This window comes from Centruroides vittatus, unplaced genomic scaffold (assembly GCF_030686945.1).
Source record: "Centruroides vittatus isolate TY-2023 unplaced genomic scaffold, ASM3068694v2 contig_854, whole genome shotgun sequence".
NCBI lineage: Eukaryota > Metazoa > Arthropoda > Arachnida > Scorpiones > Buthidae > Centruroides > Centruroides vittatus.
In genome coordinates, this window is record NW_027122558.1 from 286,931 (window position 1) to 307,951 (window position 21,021).

A 21,021-nucleotide genomic window follows, 5' to 3' on the forward strand; every position below is an offset into this window, starting at 1 on the left:
GTGGAAGTAACCGACATTTAAAAAAAAATAATAATAAATAAATTAATAATGTGACGTCGTAAAAAATGGTCGATTACTCACGCACGTTTTTCGATGACGGTTTCCGGCGTAGAGCGGCTTGTGTTTGTGTACGGAACGAAGAGGAAAAAGAGGCAAGGAAGTGATTTTTGTGAAACCGTATCTCGAAATATGAATATCCGTTCCTTTTTTGATTAATGTTACCTTAGGTAGCCAAGATGGCGGCTCGTCTCTAATTCCAGCAAGGAAACAGTAGTACGCACGTTCTAACCTAACCTAACCTAACCTATTCTAATAATTTGGTTGCTAATAATTATGGTAATTTGTTAGGTTAGGTTAGAACGTGCGTCCCACTGTTTCCTTGCTGGAATTAGAGATGAGCCGCCATCTTGGCTACCTAAGGTAACATTAACTTCTTTTTTTTTTACTTGCAATGTTGTGTTGATGTAGGGCCTTGTTCTAGACATTTTCCCCTTCGAAATGCACTGTTGTTTATACTTCGACGTCTTTTAATGTGCCAAAACGAGAAGAACGTTATAAAGATTGCTTAAAATATTATTTGTTCTTGTTAATTTAACTATTAAATGTGTGTAATTGAACTTTAGAATGAACTTGTTTTGAAATTTTTATTCTAGGAATTACTGAAATGAAATTATCAGCATATTCTAGTTTTCAACGTTAATAAATGCTATTATCAACTTATTTATTTGAATACAATTCATAATTATTAGAAACAGAACGATTAAAGTAACAATAAGACACAATGATCTTTAAATTTCATACATTAATAAATTTGTGAAACAGGAACATGCATTAAAAACATTATTTGTGGAGTTATTTTCATTATTGAAAGGATGTACCAATTATAAATTGCTTTACCACAAAATACAACTTTTTATTTTTTCCTTGTTTAAAAGGGTTGCTTTTTGTCAGTTTTTGAGAATGTAGATTGGATAAAAAGGTAACGTGGGGATATTGCCAAAAACTGGAATATGTGATTACTCTAAATAACATTATGTGAAATAAACTGTTTTCTATGCACTGTCTTTTAAATATAAATCTATTAATGTATTTGTTTAATTATGAAAGGAAATTTTGTTCTGGAAATTTGATATTTATGTCAAAAATTGTGTTTTAGAAATATATACCTAAATCAAATCAAAAGTTTTAAAAATATTATAATTATAAAAGTATAATGTAGGATAAGATTACTTGTCGGATACAGATATAGATTATTCTTATTAAATATCAAATAAGGAAACGACAACTGCTCGGTGACAGATTTAAACTTCTAATCCTTCAGAAACCAGTTTTGTTCTCTGCAAATAAAGTCAATATAATGTAGTGGTTGCTGATGAATTTGAAAATTTTAAATAATAGCTGCACTTATAAATAAATTTTGTATATGTTTAACAAAATTGATTGTATATATTAATTGGCAGTAGGTAGTAAAATTATGCATTTGTATAATTTGTTAATGTTCATCTATAGAATAGATTTCAACGATATCGATTAAAATAAATTTAACATTCTCGTCTAAAATAAAAAATAAATAAATTAAGAAAAAAATGGCTTTAAAGTTCTAAGGATCAAATGTATTCTGAAGGTAGAGCTATTACTTCAAAACAGTTAAATACAACTCAAACCTCAAAAAAGCCGTTTTTAAATAAGAAAATGGCTTTATCGAATGGCTTATTAAATTCGTCGATTAGATGAAATTTTTTAACACAGTCTAGATCAAATAGACACGTACATATACAGGCTTATCGCACCAGTATGTATATGTGTTTTTGATCTAGACTAAGTGTTAAATAATAATAAGGGCCAAAAGCAGTAGATTATTCCATTGAATTGTTTTTCAAAATTTTTTGAATACAGTTTCAATGATGAATAAGATTATGGACATACTGTATTTACTAATTCATTTTCAGAGAAATACATTGCTTTTAAGAATTATTGCCACCTAATAAAATGTAAAATTTTATTTTATTTATTCTATTTGGAAAATTGAAATATTTTCAGTCATTTGTGGAAATAGTGTAGAACTCAACATTGAACCTGTTTCGTAAAATCATTTTCTTTATTCTCAAATTATATGTTTCTGACCGTAAATTCTATTACCAGAATTATCAATCCAAATTATGTTTGAAAAAATGTTATAATGTGGAATTTATGAAACATGAAGCTAAACTACTTGATTACTTTTATCTAATTTTTTAATTAATTAATATCAAAATTTAATAAATTTTATTAAATATTAATTTATTTAATTTCAGCTTGAAATAATTCAGTTATTTAGATGTGATTTTCATAAGATTTGGATTTTGATTTGTATTATATAGAATTTGCTGTTTACACTGCAAAACTTTAATCTTTGAATTTATTTGTTTACATATGTAAACAAATAAATTCAAAGATTAAAGATTCAAAGTAAAATGTATTATATTGTTTAATTTTAAAGAACCTGTAAAATACCAAAATAAGAGCTGTTAACTGAAACTTTGATTTTAAAATATCAAACAGAATATGTAACTTTAAATAATTACAAAGGAGATATTTTTAAATATCAGATTAGATTATATGCATAAGAGCATACCAATTATATATATATAATTCCTTATACATTAATCTGTTTTGTGCATTTAAAAACTTAGACTGAAATTATTTTTTCAAAAAATAAAATATTCCATTATACATTTTTCCTAAAACAAATCTTAATATCGTTACATTTGTTATTATGTTAATGCTCTAAGTAAGTTTTATGACAAATACATACAGTTTACGTAAGCAGTAAGTGTAGACAAACAAAGACATTATTATTATGATGGAAAATATAAATTTTATATTTTGTACTATTTTAATGATGTTTCGGATTGAATATTTTGATGATTGGACTTATCTCTAGTAACTTTTAAACTGTAGACAAAAGAATATAGTTTTTATCACTTCTTTTTAATCATGACAGTGTTAAACTTTTTTTAATTGCAGTTGCATTTTTTAGTTTTGCAATATTTCTCACCAAATTTTTGAGTTTTTAAATGTTTTTCAAGACTTTTTCACCTTGTCATCAGATCAAACACTTAACAGATTCAAGCATTATGTTTACTATAACTTAAAATGTCATTTAAAGATAAAAATAAAACTAAAAAACAATAAGAAATAAGTAACTTTGCTTCTTGACTTATATAGCAATTAAACACATCTACCAAAGAGCCTTAATTGATTCAAGTGAGGTTTAATACAAAACAAAAACTTTTAGACTGGTGTCTTCAACCTGTAAATAGAGATCTTCAGGTCCATATATTCAGTGATGGAATGCATGAATCAAATAGTGATGTTTTTGAAAAATTAAATGAAATAACTTAAATACACAAAACATAAAATAAGTAGAGCAAAGTACAAGGATGATAAAAATATGAAACAAAACTAAAAAGTAATGAATAGTATAAATATACACAAGAACATTCCATTAAATATCATTATCTCAAGATGGTACATCATAGCTGAAGATAAACTCTAGTTGTTGATTGAAAATGTTAGTCTAAAAGTCTTTTGTTTTGCATTAAACCTTACTGGAATCAATTGAGACTCTGATAGATGTGTTTGTTGATGTTTTGAATTATTCCAGCCTCCCAATTGGTGTTGGAACTCTATTATATAGCGATTCTTTGAATTAAGTATGATGCAGTCAATAATTTCAATAAAGGCTTGTCATTAAGATTTATAATATATCAAAGAAATATATATATTTTAATCTATTAAAAACAAAAATAATAATTTTATACTAGTTAAGATCATTACTTTTTAATAGCTTTGAGATTTAAAGAAATGACAAGATTCTTCAGTTGTGTTCTCTTTTTACTTTCCTGGTTGTTATAACATATGTAACATAAGAAAGTATTGTAATCCTGTCAAATTCAACACTGGATTTTTTGAAAATTTTGATGTTTTGAGACCTCCGTAACTCCCAAAAAAAAAAAAAAAGGAGAAAAATTCTGGGGGATGTTGGCATTTATTTCATTTAATACTTCAGGATGGAGGTAAAGATTAAGTAGCAAAATTTAGCAAGGTAATTTGTATGTAACAGGTATTGATGCCATTAAATTTTGGAATATGGAAGTCAAGGAGGTGGAGAGATATGGGGTTGTGTCAAATCTTCAGTCAGGTCAGACTTAAAAATTTATTGGCAATGCTTTTAAAAGCTCATCTCTATCTAAGTACTCACTTTTTGAACCTTTGTATCTGGTACTTTTTTACCCTCCCTTTTCTGGAGGGTAAAAAAGTGAGTACTTATTTAATACTGGTATTCAGACTTGAAGATTTGGTCATCTCTAGTGTTGCCACTTTTACAAAATCGCTGACCCAGGCGGCAGGTCAGGTTTGTTCCTGACGCATGCGCAATGTCATTTTACAATGCAAAGAACTTTGGAATCTGGCCCTAGACGACCTTCTTGAACAACACGAGGACACAGAAGAAATAAAATTACAGGCATACGCTGATGATACCCTGGTTTTAGTGGCGCACAAAAATTGCAACCATGTGGCAGATATTGCAAATAAAATGTTGTCAAAAATTGGAGATTGGAGTAAAGTACACAAACTACCAATCAATCATGGGAAATGCAAGGCAATAGTTTTTACAAGAAAAAATAAAAGAGGGCAGTTGAAAAGAGCAATTGGGGTGAAAATAAATGGCCAAACTATTCGCAACGTACAACAAATGAAATATCTTGGCATTCACTTTGACAGAAGTCTAAACTGGCAGTTCCATGTGAATCAAACCTGTAACAAGGCCATTGAGAAAACCTATTTTTTAAACAGTATAACTAAGAATACCTGGGGTCTAAACCCAAAACATACAAAAATGATATACCTACAAGCTATCGAACCAGCTGCACTTTATGGGGTGCAGGTATGGGAAACAGCATTAAAAAAGGTTCACATAAAAAGAAAATTACTTTTGTTTTAAAGAAGATCAGCCATTAAGATCTGCAGGGCATACCGAACAGCACCGACAGATGCCCTGCTGGTTGTAGCCAATCTAACACCGATACATCTGAAGGCTAAACAAACAACATGGAATTGGTTCTTGCTAAACAAAAACTTCACAAATATCTCGGACAAGGATTTAGAACAATTACAAAATACAGAGGTCTTGCCACCAGATAATTCAAAGAACATCTCTAAATTTATCAGAAAAATCGACATCAAACAAAAAGACAGTAACCAACCAATTGATCCAAGAAGGATAAGCCAATATGAAGTCGTCCTGGATTATGACAATACCAATAACCACAGGAAAGCACAGCAAATTATAATATATATGGACGGTTCAAGGGATGAGCAGGGCGTGGGCTCAGGACTGATTATTAGGAACAAAAAAGGGAGAATCTATCAAGCAAGCCTAAGATTGGCAAATGAATGCACCATAACCCAGGCAGAGTTATGGGGAATTTATAGGGCCATCTCATATGTAAAACAACTACAACTGGAAACGAGAAACCTAACTGTCTTCACGGATAGTAAGGCCGCTCTTTACATACTTAAAAATGGGAAGAACAGCTCTGCCCTTGCCTCAGACCTAATAGCCCTAGCAAATGAGATCGGCCAACAAACAAATATATCTTTCAATTGGATACCGAGCCACAGCGGACATGAGGGCAACGAGCTTGCAGACAGATTGGCGAAGAGGGCAAGAACCAATACTATAGTCACCTATACAAAATTCCCAATCAGCTATGTTCAGCAATATATTAAAGAAGAAATTAGAATACTGTGGCAACGAGACTGGGACAGCTCAAACACCGGGAGGCAATGCTATAGCTTCATCCCTTCGATTGAGGGATGTCAAAAAATCAAGACTCCAACCAAGCTACAAGCTTATGCAATGCCTTACTGGGCATGGGGCATTTAACACTTATTTAAAACGTTTCAACAAAACAGATTCGGATTATTGTGAAATAGACATACACGAAAAGGACAATGTAAACCACTTGATTTACGACTGTTCCAAGTACAGTGAACAAAGATTGAAACTCATCAGGACTTGTCTACAAGAAGGCTACAATTGGCCACCTGGAGATCAACGATTCTTCGCAGACACCAATCTACTGAAAGTCTTGACGACATTCATCAAAGACAGCAGAGCACTTGCTCCACCTACAAGCGAGCAACTTAGCGCCAACCGAAGTACCCAAGGAAACCAACAAGTGTGAAAAGACAAGTCCTCCTATACTTAGACTATTTAAACTGTTTTACCAGTGTCTTCCACAACTAATAATCGATCACCCCTGTTGTCATGTCTTCGGCTGGGAAAGTACAGCTTCTACGACATCGTTTTCTGGAGGGGTTCTAGGTTAACCCAATGGGTAGGAGGAGGGGCCTAGCAGTTGGGGTACAACTTTGTCCCTCCTCTCCCTCCACATTGAAAATGAAGTTGACTTTGAAAGCGGTGATCTGACGTCAACACTTCTATATTGTTTATGTCCATGTATCCTGCAGCCTAGTCCCCTGGTGCAAGGGTGCTTTTACTCTGCTTTGTATATAAACTGATACTGCTGTTATTTGCTTTGCAACTGTCAATTTGTACATATTCATTGTTAACGCTTCACATTGCGATCGGGATAAGTTCTCCCGACTACCACATAATGTAAACTGTATCCTGCTTCCAACCATTAATTTCCATGTGTTTATTGAATACTGATATTAATCAGAAAAGCTTTATGAACAGGATAAGTCCTCCTGTATACTGATGTACACTTTATCTCATTGTATTTGCACTTACTAATTGTATTCGTTAAGAGTTAAGACTGCAAAACCGATATGTGGACGGGGAAGTGCCCCGTAGCATGTTCGGCAACACTGTACATAATGTTCTCATCTGTCTTGTGGGGGGCCCCCTGTAGCTTCTTTTCACACTTTCCTATCTCCCTGTGTTTCCTCTTCTACCTAACTTCTTACTTTCCTAATTTCTTTTTTCCATTTCCTACAGGGTTAAGTCTGTGTTATAACGGATAGCCCTTCTTACTTTAACATCAAATCAAATCAAATGCAAAGAATAACGTGCATGCCGGTTCTAAATCAGTTACAGTTAGGGACTATAGACTTGCAAAGGAGTAACGTGTGTAACCTAAATTAAGAAAGAGCAGATAATTTAGCTCCATAGATGATGCGTACGGACATACAAGCAAAAAAAAAAGTCGAGAGGCAGGTTGCGTGTCACACGTCGGTGTAAACAGAGTAACATAGCGAAATGGCAGATGAGTTTCGGTGAGTGTGAGGTCTTTTGCTGTTCAAATGGTGTAAATTTATAAAAATATTTGCAAGAACTTTGTTTCATCGTAATTTCACAATTTCTACGAAATTCCCGGGCAAAATTAATTGTTCACTTGGACAGTGAGTCAATTCCCGGACTGTCCGGGTGAAAACCGGACGGGTGGTAACACTAGTCATCTCTATCTTCAAAATTAAGCCTTTTTTGCTTTTTATAATAATAATAAAATATATTTTTTAAAATCTCTTAACAGACAGATTTAACTTTGAGTTAGTCCTAGTGTTTTTGAAACTTCAATATTTTTTTAAATGGAGATTTTTATCATATTCAACAAAATTACTCCTTTTAAGCTTTTAAATTTTATATCGTAGTATAATTGAAAATGATCAGACTTCCTGATGGTCCTCTGTTAACCTCCTGTTCGAGTGCCAGGAAAGTTGAGCGAGAGACTCTTCTAGAAGTCCAATTTTTTTCTTAAGTATTTTCAAGAAGGGAATTAGACCGCAACCACAATATTCTTAAAAATAACTTCAAGTTTAAAGAATCATAAAGAACAGCTTACAATTGCTTTTATTATTTAAATTAAGTATTTTTTCTTAATTTTCATGTTTATATAATAATGATGTTATTTTTAAGAATATTCTGAGGATGAGAACATCTATTTCTGAAAAGTACTTGAACTTTTAGAAGAGAGCTCTCTCTTGATTTATTTATAAGATTGTTCAAAAACACACTACTTTTCCATATTGTATTAATAATCATATCAACAACAATTTTCAAATTTCACAAAATTAATTACACTTCACACCCAAATAGTTATGATGTAATGTATTCACTGTCTTATGGTGTTAAAAACAATTTTTTTTATTCAAAATTGCAAGTATTTTTAATTTTTATTATCAAATTTCAAATTTTTGTACATTCCACGGTCACACAGCTGGAACAGTTGTCTGTTATGTTCTTCTTCCGTTCAAATATGAAAAATCTTGTTTGATTTGATTCCGATCACGATAGTCTCTGTAAGCTATCGAAAGTACTTGCAGTTTTGAATAAAAAGTTGTTTTTAATGCCGTAAGACAGTGAGTACATTACATCATTTCAAAGTTGTTTTGAGCTTGTATCTGATGTGTACTATGTAAAAATTCCAACAAAAATATAGCAGATAAGTTTAGCAAAAAATTGATAATTTTGTTGTAAAACTGTGTCACTCGAGTGTCTCTTATCTGTACTAGTTTGATAACTTACTGACACATTTTAAATCTCATCCAACTAAAAAGAAGGTTTTGAGATCCCCTTAACCAAAAAATAAAAAAATGGAGAAAAATTCTGGGGATGTTGGCATTTATTTCATTTAATACCTCAGGATGGGGGTGAAGAAACAGAAGGTAAAGTTTTTAATTTATGTATCATATATTGTTTTTGTTTATAATAATCTTCAATAAAACTGTACAAAAGCAATTTGGAAATTACATTTTGAGATTGTTTTCCAAAAGATTAACTTGCTTTGCTAAATGTAACTTGTTGAAAAAAAAATAAAAATCTTGTGCTTGTAGTAGTTTTGATTACTTGAAATATTCATTTGTTTATTTAAGAGTTATTAAATAGAAACTTTTCATTAATGATTCACTAGGAATAATTTTAAATATAGATAACTTCATATAACTGTCTGTATTGTGAAACTGAGATACCATTGAATTAATTGCGTATCGATGCATACGGACCGTCCACGTGCAGGGCTGCCGAGGGAAGAGGGGAAGGTGGGATAGAGCGAGTTCCCTCTTTGCCTTACCGGGTCTCCTTTGCCAGTTTGTTTGGAACAAACAAAAAGGTGTGGAATGTTTCTTTATTAATTAAGGCAGTCTTAAATATTTTATATTTTGTTAGTAAAAATTGCATTAATGTAAAAGTTGAGACCTAAGTTTTCTCTAGTCCCAGAGAAAAATTTCCAGCTTCCTTTCTCTCTTGACAATCCTGTCCACATGCAGTTAGTTCAATGGTACTTCAGTTTCCAAGCACAGTACATATTTAGAATATTCCAACTCTCATAACCACTAACAGATACATAAATTCATTTATTGAGAAATTTAACTTTGTGAAAAATACAATCATTACAAATCATTAACACAAAATATTGACATGTCCTGGTTATGGTCTAAAGTCTGGTTAAAGTCTGTTTGGGCTATATTATTCAAAAATTGATACAAAATTGCCGAATAAGTAATTTTACGAAACTGCTAAGCATAAAAATTAATATATTGAATTTGTTAGATAGTAATGGAAATAAATAATATTAATTATACTATATTTATTAATAAATAAATATAAAGCAATATTAAAAAAATTATCAACATTTAAGTTATTTAAAAAATTCATTTATAAGAAAACTGTGATTAAATAAGACTACATTAATTACAAAATAAGTTATGATTTGTCATAGGAATAAAATTCATTTACCTTAAGAACAACTATAGAAATATAAAAATTAACGTACAGTATTTAACAAATGTATAAAGAAATAAATGCACGGAAAGGATTGCAAATATTATCAATGCAACTATAAATTATAACTTCAGTATAGGTAAAAGAGGAAATGAAAATTGCTGATAAATGGAATAAAATAGTTGGAAACTATTAGTGATGTAATTATTTGATAAAAAATTAAGAAGCAGATAAATTCACATACCGGGAAAACTAATAGATTTCTCTTTCTTCACGAACATAAATAAAAAATTAAGTTCGTCGAAAATGAATTAAATCCAACGATTTATATATTTTGTTATTATTCTTTCAGTTTTATATTGTTTACACATGAAATTTTGTATTCGTTATTCATATTTTTACACATTCTTTTAAACTAAATGCAAACAAATGTATATTCATTTCACTCTAAAAGAAGCCAATTTTTTGCAAATTGAAACAATCTCTCTCTCAAACTTTGACAAGATACAATGATAACACTTCCAGACGATTAATAAGTTTACTTGTGAGAAATAGATTTTGTGATGTCGTGAGCTGGCTATACTTGTTACTGCTCCGCTACGCATTGCAAGAAACACTTAAATTTTAAACTTTTGTTTATGTTAGACTCTAGGGATAACATTTGAAACTTTAAATAAAAAACAAAAGTACTTGCAATTATTGAGGCTAATGTGACAAGGCACCACTTCCAGAATTGCCAAGCACACGAATACTTTTTGTTCAATCAACCAGCATATATAATTAAAAAGATTTCAAAACTTTAACCCAAAGTTTGTGTAATTGAAAAAGTGTAATAATAATGAAATTTTAACTATTTATTGTTTATTCATTTTATGTTGAAATTAAAAATGATCTATAAAAGCAAATTACAAATATATACAGTATTATATAAGTTTTTAAGTTGCAATAAAGTTCTGTATTTAATTTAAAAAGTTTAAATGACATTAATGTTTTTAATATTAAATAAATAAGGCAAAAGTTAAAATATAACGGTGATTTAATGTTATATATCTCGGGTAAGATGCACAAATAAAAGAGGTGACGAGACAATTACGTTATATATTCACTACGAATTGCCGGTTGACCAGAGTAGTAAAAACGTCTGTCTACCGTCCCGAGAAACCCAGATTTGATCCGGGTTTGAAACCGGCAATTTGTTTGACGATCTCTCGCCGATACGTCGGGTGTCGTTTCTTGCCACCCGGCCGTCTTCGCCGTGGACCCGACCGAATCGACGGTTAGCCTGCAAGAAAGACCCTTTATAAACTTATTAAATCAGTAAAATAAAAATATGATTTGAAATTCTAGAAATAGAAAACGGAGCATGTTTGTTTTTTAAATTACAAAAAACTAAATCTATTTCAATAAGAATTTCCATATTTTACCAGGAATTTCTGATGAAACTGTTTGATAATCCGGCATTAAAAGGGATATCTTTAGTTTATCATTTATAAAATGAAAGTAATGTCATTTGCACAATTTTTATTTGAAATGTTTGGTTGAATATCACTTTATAGTTTATATAAGTACATATTTGACAATATTTTTACTAAACTAACAAGAAATTTTTAATGCAGTGATATTGGTTAATTAAAAGACAAAAGGAGTTTGTATATTATATGAATTTTTTATGTAATTTGGAAAGAATAGGAAATATATTTTTGACCAATGCTGTAATTAAAAAGTTAACAAGAAAAATGTTTAGAGTCGTTTTAAAAAATTACATATTGCAATATTCCATAAAATTATATACACTCAGTTCTGAATTAATGTGATTTTGATTTAACACAGCCTAGAAAAAGATTCAATTTGTTTTTACACAATTTATTTGATCTAACACATCTCAATAAATTTGTCTTTTTAAAAATATCCATTTGATTTGAATTAAAAAAATGTATTTACTTCCTTTTCCAGAAAACTGTCTTATTTATTTTTATTTTAAAAAAAAAAGAAAAAATTCTTAGAATTTGCATTTTGTGCCAAGTAAACTTTAAGATTTAGATATTTATTACAACTTATTTGAATGTGTGTAATAACAATCAGTCTTTTATTCTGACTTTACCCCTCAATTGAAGCACCAGGAAAAATTTAATTTTTAGGGTTTGACAATTAGTATGATTGAGTTTCTTCTGATTTCTTTTAATACAGAATAGTTTCTGTATGCCGTTCGGTTTAAAAGCTAGAGGTAGTTTGACGTTTAATCGACGTCTTCGAAATTTTATCGATTAAGTTTACGACCGATTTATTAACTACAGATGATATATATTGTTTAAATGTGTCCCATTATATTAATTGGTTTATAATATTATTTTTATTGATTTTTATGGTCAAACCAATCTTCTATAAGGATTTTTCAGGGATATATCTACCATTTAAAACAGAATTTAGTGTATATAAATAAATAGTACATCATAGTAATATTGTTGATTACAATATTGAAAAAAAAATTACTTACAGTACAAAAATCATAAATTACTAATGAAGCATTTTTATGTAAATACAGCTTTTTATTTAAATTTTAATAATGAAAATTTTTGATCAAGGAGTTTAACAAAAGAATCCTATTTCATCATTTTACTTTAAAATTCTGATATTGATTGTGAATGTTTAAGAAAAAGTAAATGTTTCATAAAGCGTAACATTTTTAGAATAAAATACATATAATGTAAATAAAAATGTTTAAATGTAAATTTAGCATGCTTGGAATTAACTTCAAAACCTTAGAAGAAAATTTAATTTTGTAAGATATTACGAATAATTTCTTTTATTGAATTTAAATTTTATATAAAAATGAAATTAAAAAATTACAACAGCAGAAAAATTATTGTTGTTTTTATAAAATGTTTTTATTCTAAAAATGAAAATACTTTAGACTCGATTACATCTGAGATTGCATTAACCAGGAAATGGATAAAATAAGATGCGAAAAATGCCTATGGTTGAGTCACTAATCGTACCAAATCATTTTATGCCTAGGGTTATCTGACACTGTTTTCCAGAATTGTCCTGATTTAGAAAACTGCCCCATTGGAAAATTTCTCTTGAAATGTCTAGATTTGTTCATTTCTACAAGAAATTGCTCCAATTTTACATTAAAAAGTCAAATAAGAATGGTAGACAATAAGTGTTGCGCAAGTGCTACTACTTACCCAATGCTGGGTATCCGTAATTTTTTATCGTGACATCCCAATTTCTGGTTTTGAACTAATGACAACCGTATTTATGACTCGTCTACTTTGCAGGATATTGGCCAGAAGTGAAAGGGAAACGGTACATTTTGTCGAAGTATCTAGTTCGTAACGAGTAAATGTGAGACGGACGAGTCGTTCTCGTGTTTCTTTGAAAATTTACCTGTTCTGTTTAATAGGTACAGGATTTAAACAGTACTAGATTAAGCAGGATGATATTTTTTCCATTCATCCCATATGATCAAGTATCTACTGTAGTATGAAATCTTTCAGAAAGAAAAAAAATTTTTCTTGTACATTATTTAATAACAGATTAAGAAAGTTATGTGAGAAAATAATTTCTTTAGATTTTCTTTTGGCATTTATTTTCCTTAAAATTTCACATAGTTTATAAATTACATTCAATTGGAAGTAATATTAGTTCAATATATTAGATTATAAGATTACATGGAATGCATATTGCCAAATTTAAGCTGTTTATTGAGATCTTTGTGCTGTCTGAAAAAAAAAATTACAAAGATAGCTTGTAATTAATTACAAGTTATTAATTTTACATTTAAAATATTCACAATCAAAATTGATATTTCTAATGGTTTATTATTGTACAGACTATAAAGATAGTTTAAAGATTTAGTTGGTAGTTTATATTATTCTACTAAGAAATGCATACTTTATTAGTAAAATACTTTATTATAAAAATAGTAATGTGGATAGCAAAATTTTGAACATAAATTTTTGGTAAAGGAAATAAAAATTTTGTTGTTAGGAATAAATTTTTAAAAATAACGTTGAAATAATTAAGCATCGTTTATTTTGTACGACCCACCGGTGGCCGAGCAGTTTTGTCGCTAAACGCCGGGAGTTCGGTTGCGGGTTCGCGCCGTGCTCGGACGGGCCGGCCACGGGGAGTTTTCTGGGTTTTCTCCATTTTTGTCACACCCAAATAGGGGCCAGTTTCCCTTACGAGACCTCCCGGAAGGCATTTTCCCTCGCGTGACATCACACCCCAGAGAAGGCAACGGGAAACCACTCCAGATGTAACTTTCCCTAGATACACCTCGGAGCATTACTAACTAATTACTAACCTATGCCAAATGTCGCCGACATCGGGAATCTGATATGGTGTACAAAGAAGATTTTTGTACATTATATTCAAAAGTATAGTTTTGTGAATGGGTGTTTTTTATTTTTGTGCTAAAATTAATATCTTCTTCTTGATAAAATTAAAATTTTATCAAGAAGAAAAATAAATTATTACTTCTACCTTATAACATTGTTCGTATTTTTATAACTATATATATATATATATATATAAACATGGTTATAAGGTAGGTATATTAAAAAAGAACAGGCTGTAAAAGTAAATGAAATATAACATTTAAAAATGTTTGAATGTTGTATTTTACTTGTTTTTATAGCCTTTTATAAGCTTAAAAAAGGCTATAAAAACAAGCTAAAAACAATTTATAGCTTTTTCATAAGCTTATAAAAAGCTTATGAAAAAAAGACAAAATTATCACGAGCACTTGTCCTTTATAAACTAAAAATGTTATGTTATTCAAATATTATTTTTAACATTTAAAAAATGTAATTAGACCTCATGACAAAAAATAACTTGACCTTTTTTTCATATTTAAATTTATAAAAGCCTGTAAAAGTAAATAAGATACAATAAAAAATTCTAATAAAAATGCTACATCTTTTAATTCGTGGATAAGGATTAAAAGGGGATGGGCAGGTGATTAATTATGAAGAAAGCAATACAATTTTGGTGGCAAGGAAGGTGCGCATTAATAAAAAAAAATATCCAAAGACAAATTGAATAAGAGACTACTGGGACCATTATGGTTTAGAATGCATGATATTGCTTAATTAAAATTAAGAAACTAATTTACCTTCCAAGTTTTATATAGAGACTGATTAAGGAATCAGTCTCTATATAAATATATATTTGAATATTATATTTTATTTACTTTTATAGCCTTTTCATCTTTAATTTAAATATATATAACACCAAAAACCTGATACTTCACTTTTTCATTGTATAAAATGAATTTTTATATTAAGAAGAAACAATTATTAAGCAATGTTGATTTTCAGTTGTTGTATAATCAACGATTTTATTGATTAAATTGTGTTTCAAATATTTTTTGTAATCCTAATTTTTAATTTCAATTTACTTAAATGTTCATCACTACCTAATGTTTATTCACAAAACGCTTGAAAAAATTCCACGTATGTATTTCGTTTAATATTTCAGAATGGGTTAAAGATTAAGAAATGAAATTTGGCATAGTAGCTTGTATGTAGTGTATGTAGGGGAACGGATACTAATAAATTTGGAGTACTGAACTCAAGGTGGGGAGGTAGAGGAGTTCTTGGGTCATATCTTGGCTGGGGAAGATTATAAAAATTTTATTCGCACGAGTTTTAAACTCTTTTGAAATGAAGATTTTCTTATAAAACTTTTCCAAAATGGTACCAAAATTAAAAATTTGGCAACATAATTTGCAATAGGTTGGTGGATTTTTTCAATAATAATCTTGATAGTATTATATCCATTTAATGTTACAATGACAAAAATTTAATATTTTGAAAATTTCAAATTAATTAACAAATTCTGTGATTAATCATCATCAATTAAAGATGTGAAGTAGTAAAATTTTGTATTACTGTACTGAAAAACTTGATCTCGGACAAGTAATTATTATCAGCACACAAAAAGAAATTATACCGAACTGTGACCGGAGGGCCGGGTCTCTTTGACCCCTCGTCAGGATGTGACACCACCGAGTCGGTCGAGACTCGGAAATCGCGACGCAGAGGGTTTTTCGTCGCGCGAGCGGGTTCGTTCGCGGTAGAGGTGGAGGTAGAAGAACCGAGGAAGTGAGTCACTCAAGACACCGGCTAAATAACAAGGCTAATTTTAATAAGGGAGTATAACAAAAGTACAATAAGACGCATCGCTAATACGGATGTATTTCTAGATACGCGGAGAGAGAGTTTACAAACGATTCGCGAGTTGATAAATACCTTAGAGAGTCTTGGAGCCGGCGTCGGGTATCCTTGTGATGATACGATCCACGGAGAATCACGATTTGAAGGAACAGTCACAAGATAATCCGCACTATGGTCTAGGTATAAATCCACAAGGGTCTTGGTTCGGAAGATGGCGGGAAGAGTCCGGATTATTGTCCCGATAACTAAACGACGACTGACGGATTCGTCATCGTTCGTTTGTTTTATTTTTTCACTCGGGTTTTTTCCATGTAGGTCAGGCGTCCAATCCGTAAATTTCTTCTAAAAGTTCCTGGTGGCATACGTCCCGAGGATGGGTCATTCTCAACGAGGAAGCAAGTTCGTGGGAAATAAGTTTTTATGGGTTTCCAACTAATCTTGTGATAAAAATGGTGGAGAAAAAAAAATTCGAAGTTTTGATTGAACACCTTCGTCCTTTCGTCCGTCACAGAACTATAAAGTACCGTATTTACTCGAATATAAGACGACCTCACATATAGGACGAGGTGTGACTTTAAAGATCAAAATAAAGATATAATTAGAATTGTATTAATAAATTTAATTATTTCATTTAATCACAAATAAAATATCAAATGCACATAAATGCACACATTGTCCCGCAAAAATTACTGGCATTTTAAACTTCGAGGAAAAATCTCATAAAATTGACAACATAATTTGTTCACGTAAAGCTGTACAATCGGGAACTGTTTTTTTCCCAATCCTTAACGGTCGAATTCACTCTTTGTCGATTACACTTACGAGTTTCTTCGAATTCCGATTTCCGAATAATCGTCCGTTTTCACGTGGGAACGAATTAAAACTTATATCGAGCTCTCTTGTAATTTTGGAATTTGATTCAAAAGCTTTGCTTTTCCTATTGCTATTCATCTTTACTCTCAACAATACGCAAGAACGATTCAAACGACCCAGATAAAATACTTTTTTTTTAAACACCAGAAGGTGAGAATCCAGCAAAAAATGCAAATACAGTTTACAAAACGAAAAGAATCCTTTGCTCACATGTATAGGACGACCTAGGTTTTCGAAGAAGTGAAAAATGGATAAAAACCTCGTCTTATATGCGAGTAAATATGGTATACGTAAAAAACTATCGAGGACATATTCTATCTATAACATAACATTATTATAGAGATTTGGCTCAGTTTATTTTAAGTAAGAGTTCTTGGCTATTTATTGATTTATTAAAAATCTCATAATTATTTTACTAATGAAATACTACTACTATACAGAGATAAATGGACCATTTTTTAAAAAATTGGCAGTGGTTTTCTTTAAAGTTTAGTTATTTTTCCTTTTAATTTTAATTATTTTTGTGATTTGAGAATTTGGTTCATTTCCCTGGAAATGGCACAGAAATCTCATTAGTGTAATTGATTAATACTATTTTCAGTTCTTTCAAGTTTTTTTTTTTTATAAAAAAGGAATTTAATTTCTCAAAATGTCTATATCAAAAGTAAATAGATTATTTAGTGGAAATTAACTTATTTTTTTTAAAATTTATATGTATGTAGAGTAATTTTTCCATACTTTGAATTCTTCAAAACTCTTTTTAAAAATAAGAGGATAGAAGAAACATTTATATTGTCATATTCATTAAAATGTTTTAAAGTATGAAATAGCTAATTCATAGAATTTAAAATATTTCTCATTTTCTATACTTTCTTGTGTGCAGAAGTACAAGGTGCGTTTAAGTTCCGGGAACGGGTCAAAAAATGAAAATGTATTATGTTCGGTACTGTGAAGTCGAAAGCAATTCTTGTGTTACCGGAGCAAAAAATTGACCGACTTTGAATCCTAATACCTTACTTATATTACAATTTAAATTTATGTTAAAATTTCTTATTTAGCACATAATTTATTCCTTTATTTAATATTCTATAATGACAGTAAATAAAGGAGTTGAAGTCAAAGATATCATAAAATGAGGAGTTGGAGTCAGAGTCAAAACAATTTGTACAGATTCCACAGTCCTGGCTAAAGTAATTTATTTGTTGTTATTCAAAATAATCATCCTGAGCATCAATATGTTTTTCCGACGATTTCTCCAAATCAGCTTCTTTTGGGTATTGCAAAATGGATGAATTTAATTTTACAAAAATTTCTTAATAGACTATACGTACAGGACGAGTCAATTTCATTTGGTCCTTTCGCACGCTTTTGAGGTAATAACGATTCTATGGCGGAGTCCACTTTTTATTGTAGGCCGCTCGTCCGCCTCCAAATGCAAAAAAGTTAGAATAGTCCTCTAGCGGTGGCACAATGATAAAAGTCCATAAAAGAATTTTTCTAAATGTTTTCTGAATTAGTGAAAGTGTATTGAAGCTTAGTAATTATTTTGGAAAATATCAAATAAATTTATTTCCTGGCACGTCCTGATTTTTTGTCCTATCCCCGAAATCTATAGAAGACGCTGTAGAATCAAGATCTTTTTGAAGTAGGCAATTACTCATATTTTATATTGTATCATTTTATTTGTGGAAGAGGGAAAAGTTTTTGCTAAGTAACAGAATGAACAAAGTAAATTTAATGAGAATTGTTTGAATGAAAATAAAAATTGAAGCACTCCCAAACATATACCGTAGATAAATTTGAAATTCCAAAGCAGCATAAATTAAAACTTCTGCCACGATTAATTTCGCTCGTTAATCAAATCCCACGTTAAGCAAGGGATACCTGTAATATTTCTTAATTTTATATATTATAAAATCACAATATAATCAAAATTGTAGAGCAAGTTGTCGTGTATAATTTTTGTTACTACATCTCATCAATAATAAATAACTTATTGCATTTAATATATTATTTTCCTACATCTAAGAAAACTTAATAGAACAATCATAATTTTTATGTTCTAAGGTGTTACTAGTTTCAAGTAGAAAAAATGAAAATAGGTGGATTATACCCGGAGGTGGAATCGATCCAAACGAAGAACCCGCCGTAGCTGCGACGAGAGAAGCGAAAGAAGAAGCGGGAGTCGTCGGAAAATTAGGTCGTTTTCTTGGAATTTTTGAAGTAAGATTTATTTTGTATTAAGTTTTAATACTTTTCGTTTGTGTTAAATGGCATTCGCTATTTTTCAGAATACTAAATCCTGCTATCGCACATTTGTGTACGTCTTGATAGTAACCGAAGAATTATCAGAATGGGAAGATTTAAAAAGAATAGGTATGTGGTCATTTTGATATGCAAAATATTTTTAAGTACAGTAAATCTTTAACTTATGATTCGCAGATACATCACTGCGATACTTAATATACACCGGTGTTAGTTCGACAAGTTGACTTGCATTTTGAACGTGCATAATAGTGGCAAAATCTTTGAGAAATTTAGGTTTTTATAAGCAGATAAAAATCTTTTAGCTTTTAAGTTATGTTGTATTTAAGCACTATTTGACTTTCACGCAAGCTGAAAAATGTCCAATGAGTTTTGAAACAAACAAGGACTTTCTGTAATTATTTATTGAATTTTAAATTCAATGAATAAATCTCATACTTTCTATTTTGACTCTGCAATAATTGCTCAGATGAAGTAAAGAATAGAATAAAAGAGTTTAAGTTAGTAGAATTAATTCTAAGGCTAAAAACTCATTCGGATGCTTCTTGGACGAAAACGATCGAATCCAATTGATTTGAAGTAATTGTCGAGCAGTTAAAAGATGTTTAATTTTATTACTGCCTTGATCCGATGAGTAAATCTCATCATTTATGAGGTTATGTAAACTTACTACTCAATATTGAAATCAGCCTTTTAATATTTTGTTTATTATTTAAAGTTTTATCTTTGTTACAACTTGTAAATGAATGCATCTCTTCTTTCTTAATTTCTCTCCTGTTAAATGCTTCATCATCACAGATGTATTACTTTACAAGGCTACATTTCTGCTATTGATCTTTAAAAAAAAAAAAAAAAGGAAACAGAAACTAAATTTTTTAAAGTATAAAGTTTGGAGTCATTTTTCTCTAATGATAAATTTAAAAACTGTTTTCAAGAATACTTGCTATATTCAAAACATTTTCAGGGTTGTTTTTAATAAATTTCATTGTTTTTTGTTGTTTACGCTGCAAAAAACAGTAAAGTGCAAACTATTAGATCAGAAGTTTACTTTTTTACTAGAAGCAAGATGTAATTTGGCGATTACTGTTTATAAATATAAATACTTTCTATATTATGTAGGTTTCTCACAAAACTTTTAATATATGGAAGCTACAACTAATAGAATTTCTTTTATTTTAGGAAGAAAACGAAAATGGTTTTACATTAAAGAAGCTATGGAAATTATATATAAATCACATGAAAAAGATTATTTAAAACAATTAATTAATAGTCAAAATAAGTTATAATACAGTTTACAAATACATTCCATATTTATTTATCAGAGTTAACAAAGATGCATTTTATCACATCCAATCCAATTGCACACTTTTTCAGTCTTGTACTGCTCACAAGTATATATATTTGTTTATACATATTATATACCATATCTGAATAGTTCAATTTAGTGTTCTGTTATTTATTTATTATAATTTCCTTTACAATTCTAATACATGTTATTCCAGTGGCAGTTATTAATTTAATCTTCCATATATGGTATTTATAAGTGGCCAAAAATATAAGTAATATTATCATATTAATGAAAAACCATCAATATTACTGATGTATATGATCTTAATCTAAACAGTATCTCTCTTCTATGTAATATACAAACTTTTTGAATTTGTCTTACAAAAAGTGCTGTCAGTAATTAACATTTAATATAGAAAAAGGAAGAATTTATTTTACTATTCCACCAACTATACAATGAAGAAAATAACACTTTCATATACTCAATTATTTATTATTACTGATATTAAATATAGTAAAATCAGAATTACAGACTGACTGATAAAAAAATTGATTTGAGATTATTCATATCTGAAATAATATGGATCTAAGATGTTATGGCACACAACTGCTGTGCTTTAATCTCAATTGGTTAAAGCACAGCAGTTATGGTATGACACTCGAGACTACCAGATTTAGTAA

At 29.9% G+C, this 21,021-nt stretch overlaps 1 protein-coding gene across 1 annotated transcript; it reads left to right on the forward strand.

Annotated features, from left to right (window-relative positions):
* The first annotated feature begins 2 nt into the window (after positions 1 to 2).
* Positions 3 to 20,520, forward strand: LOC136982549 (diphosphoinositol polyphosphate phosphohydrolase 1-like). Its single transcript, XM_067279047.1, has 4 exons — positions 3 to 152; positions 18,856 to 19,011; positions 19,080 to 19,164; positions 20,233 to 20,520. The coding sequence occupies exons 1-4, from the start codon at positions 66 to 68 to the stop codon at positions 20,337 to 20,339; spliced, it is 435 nt and encodes a 144-aa protein (XP_067135148.1). The 5' UTR covers positions 3 to 65; the 3' UTR covers positions 20,340 to 20,520.
* Positions 20,521 to 21,021: the final 501 nt, after the last annotated feature.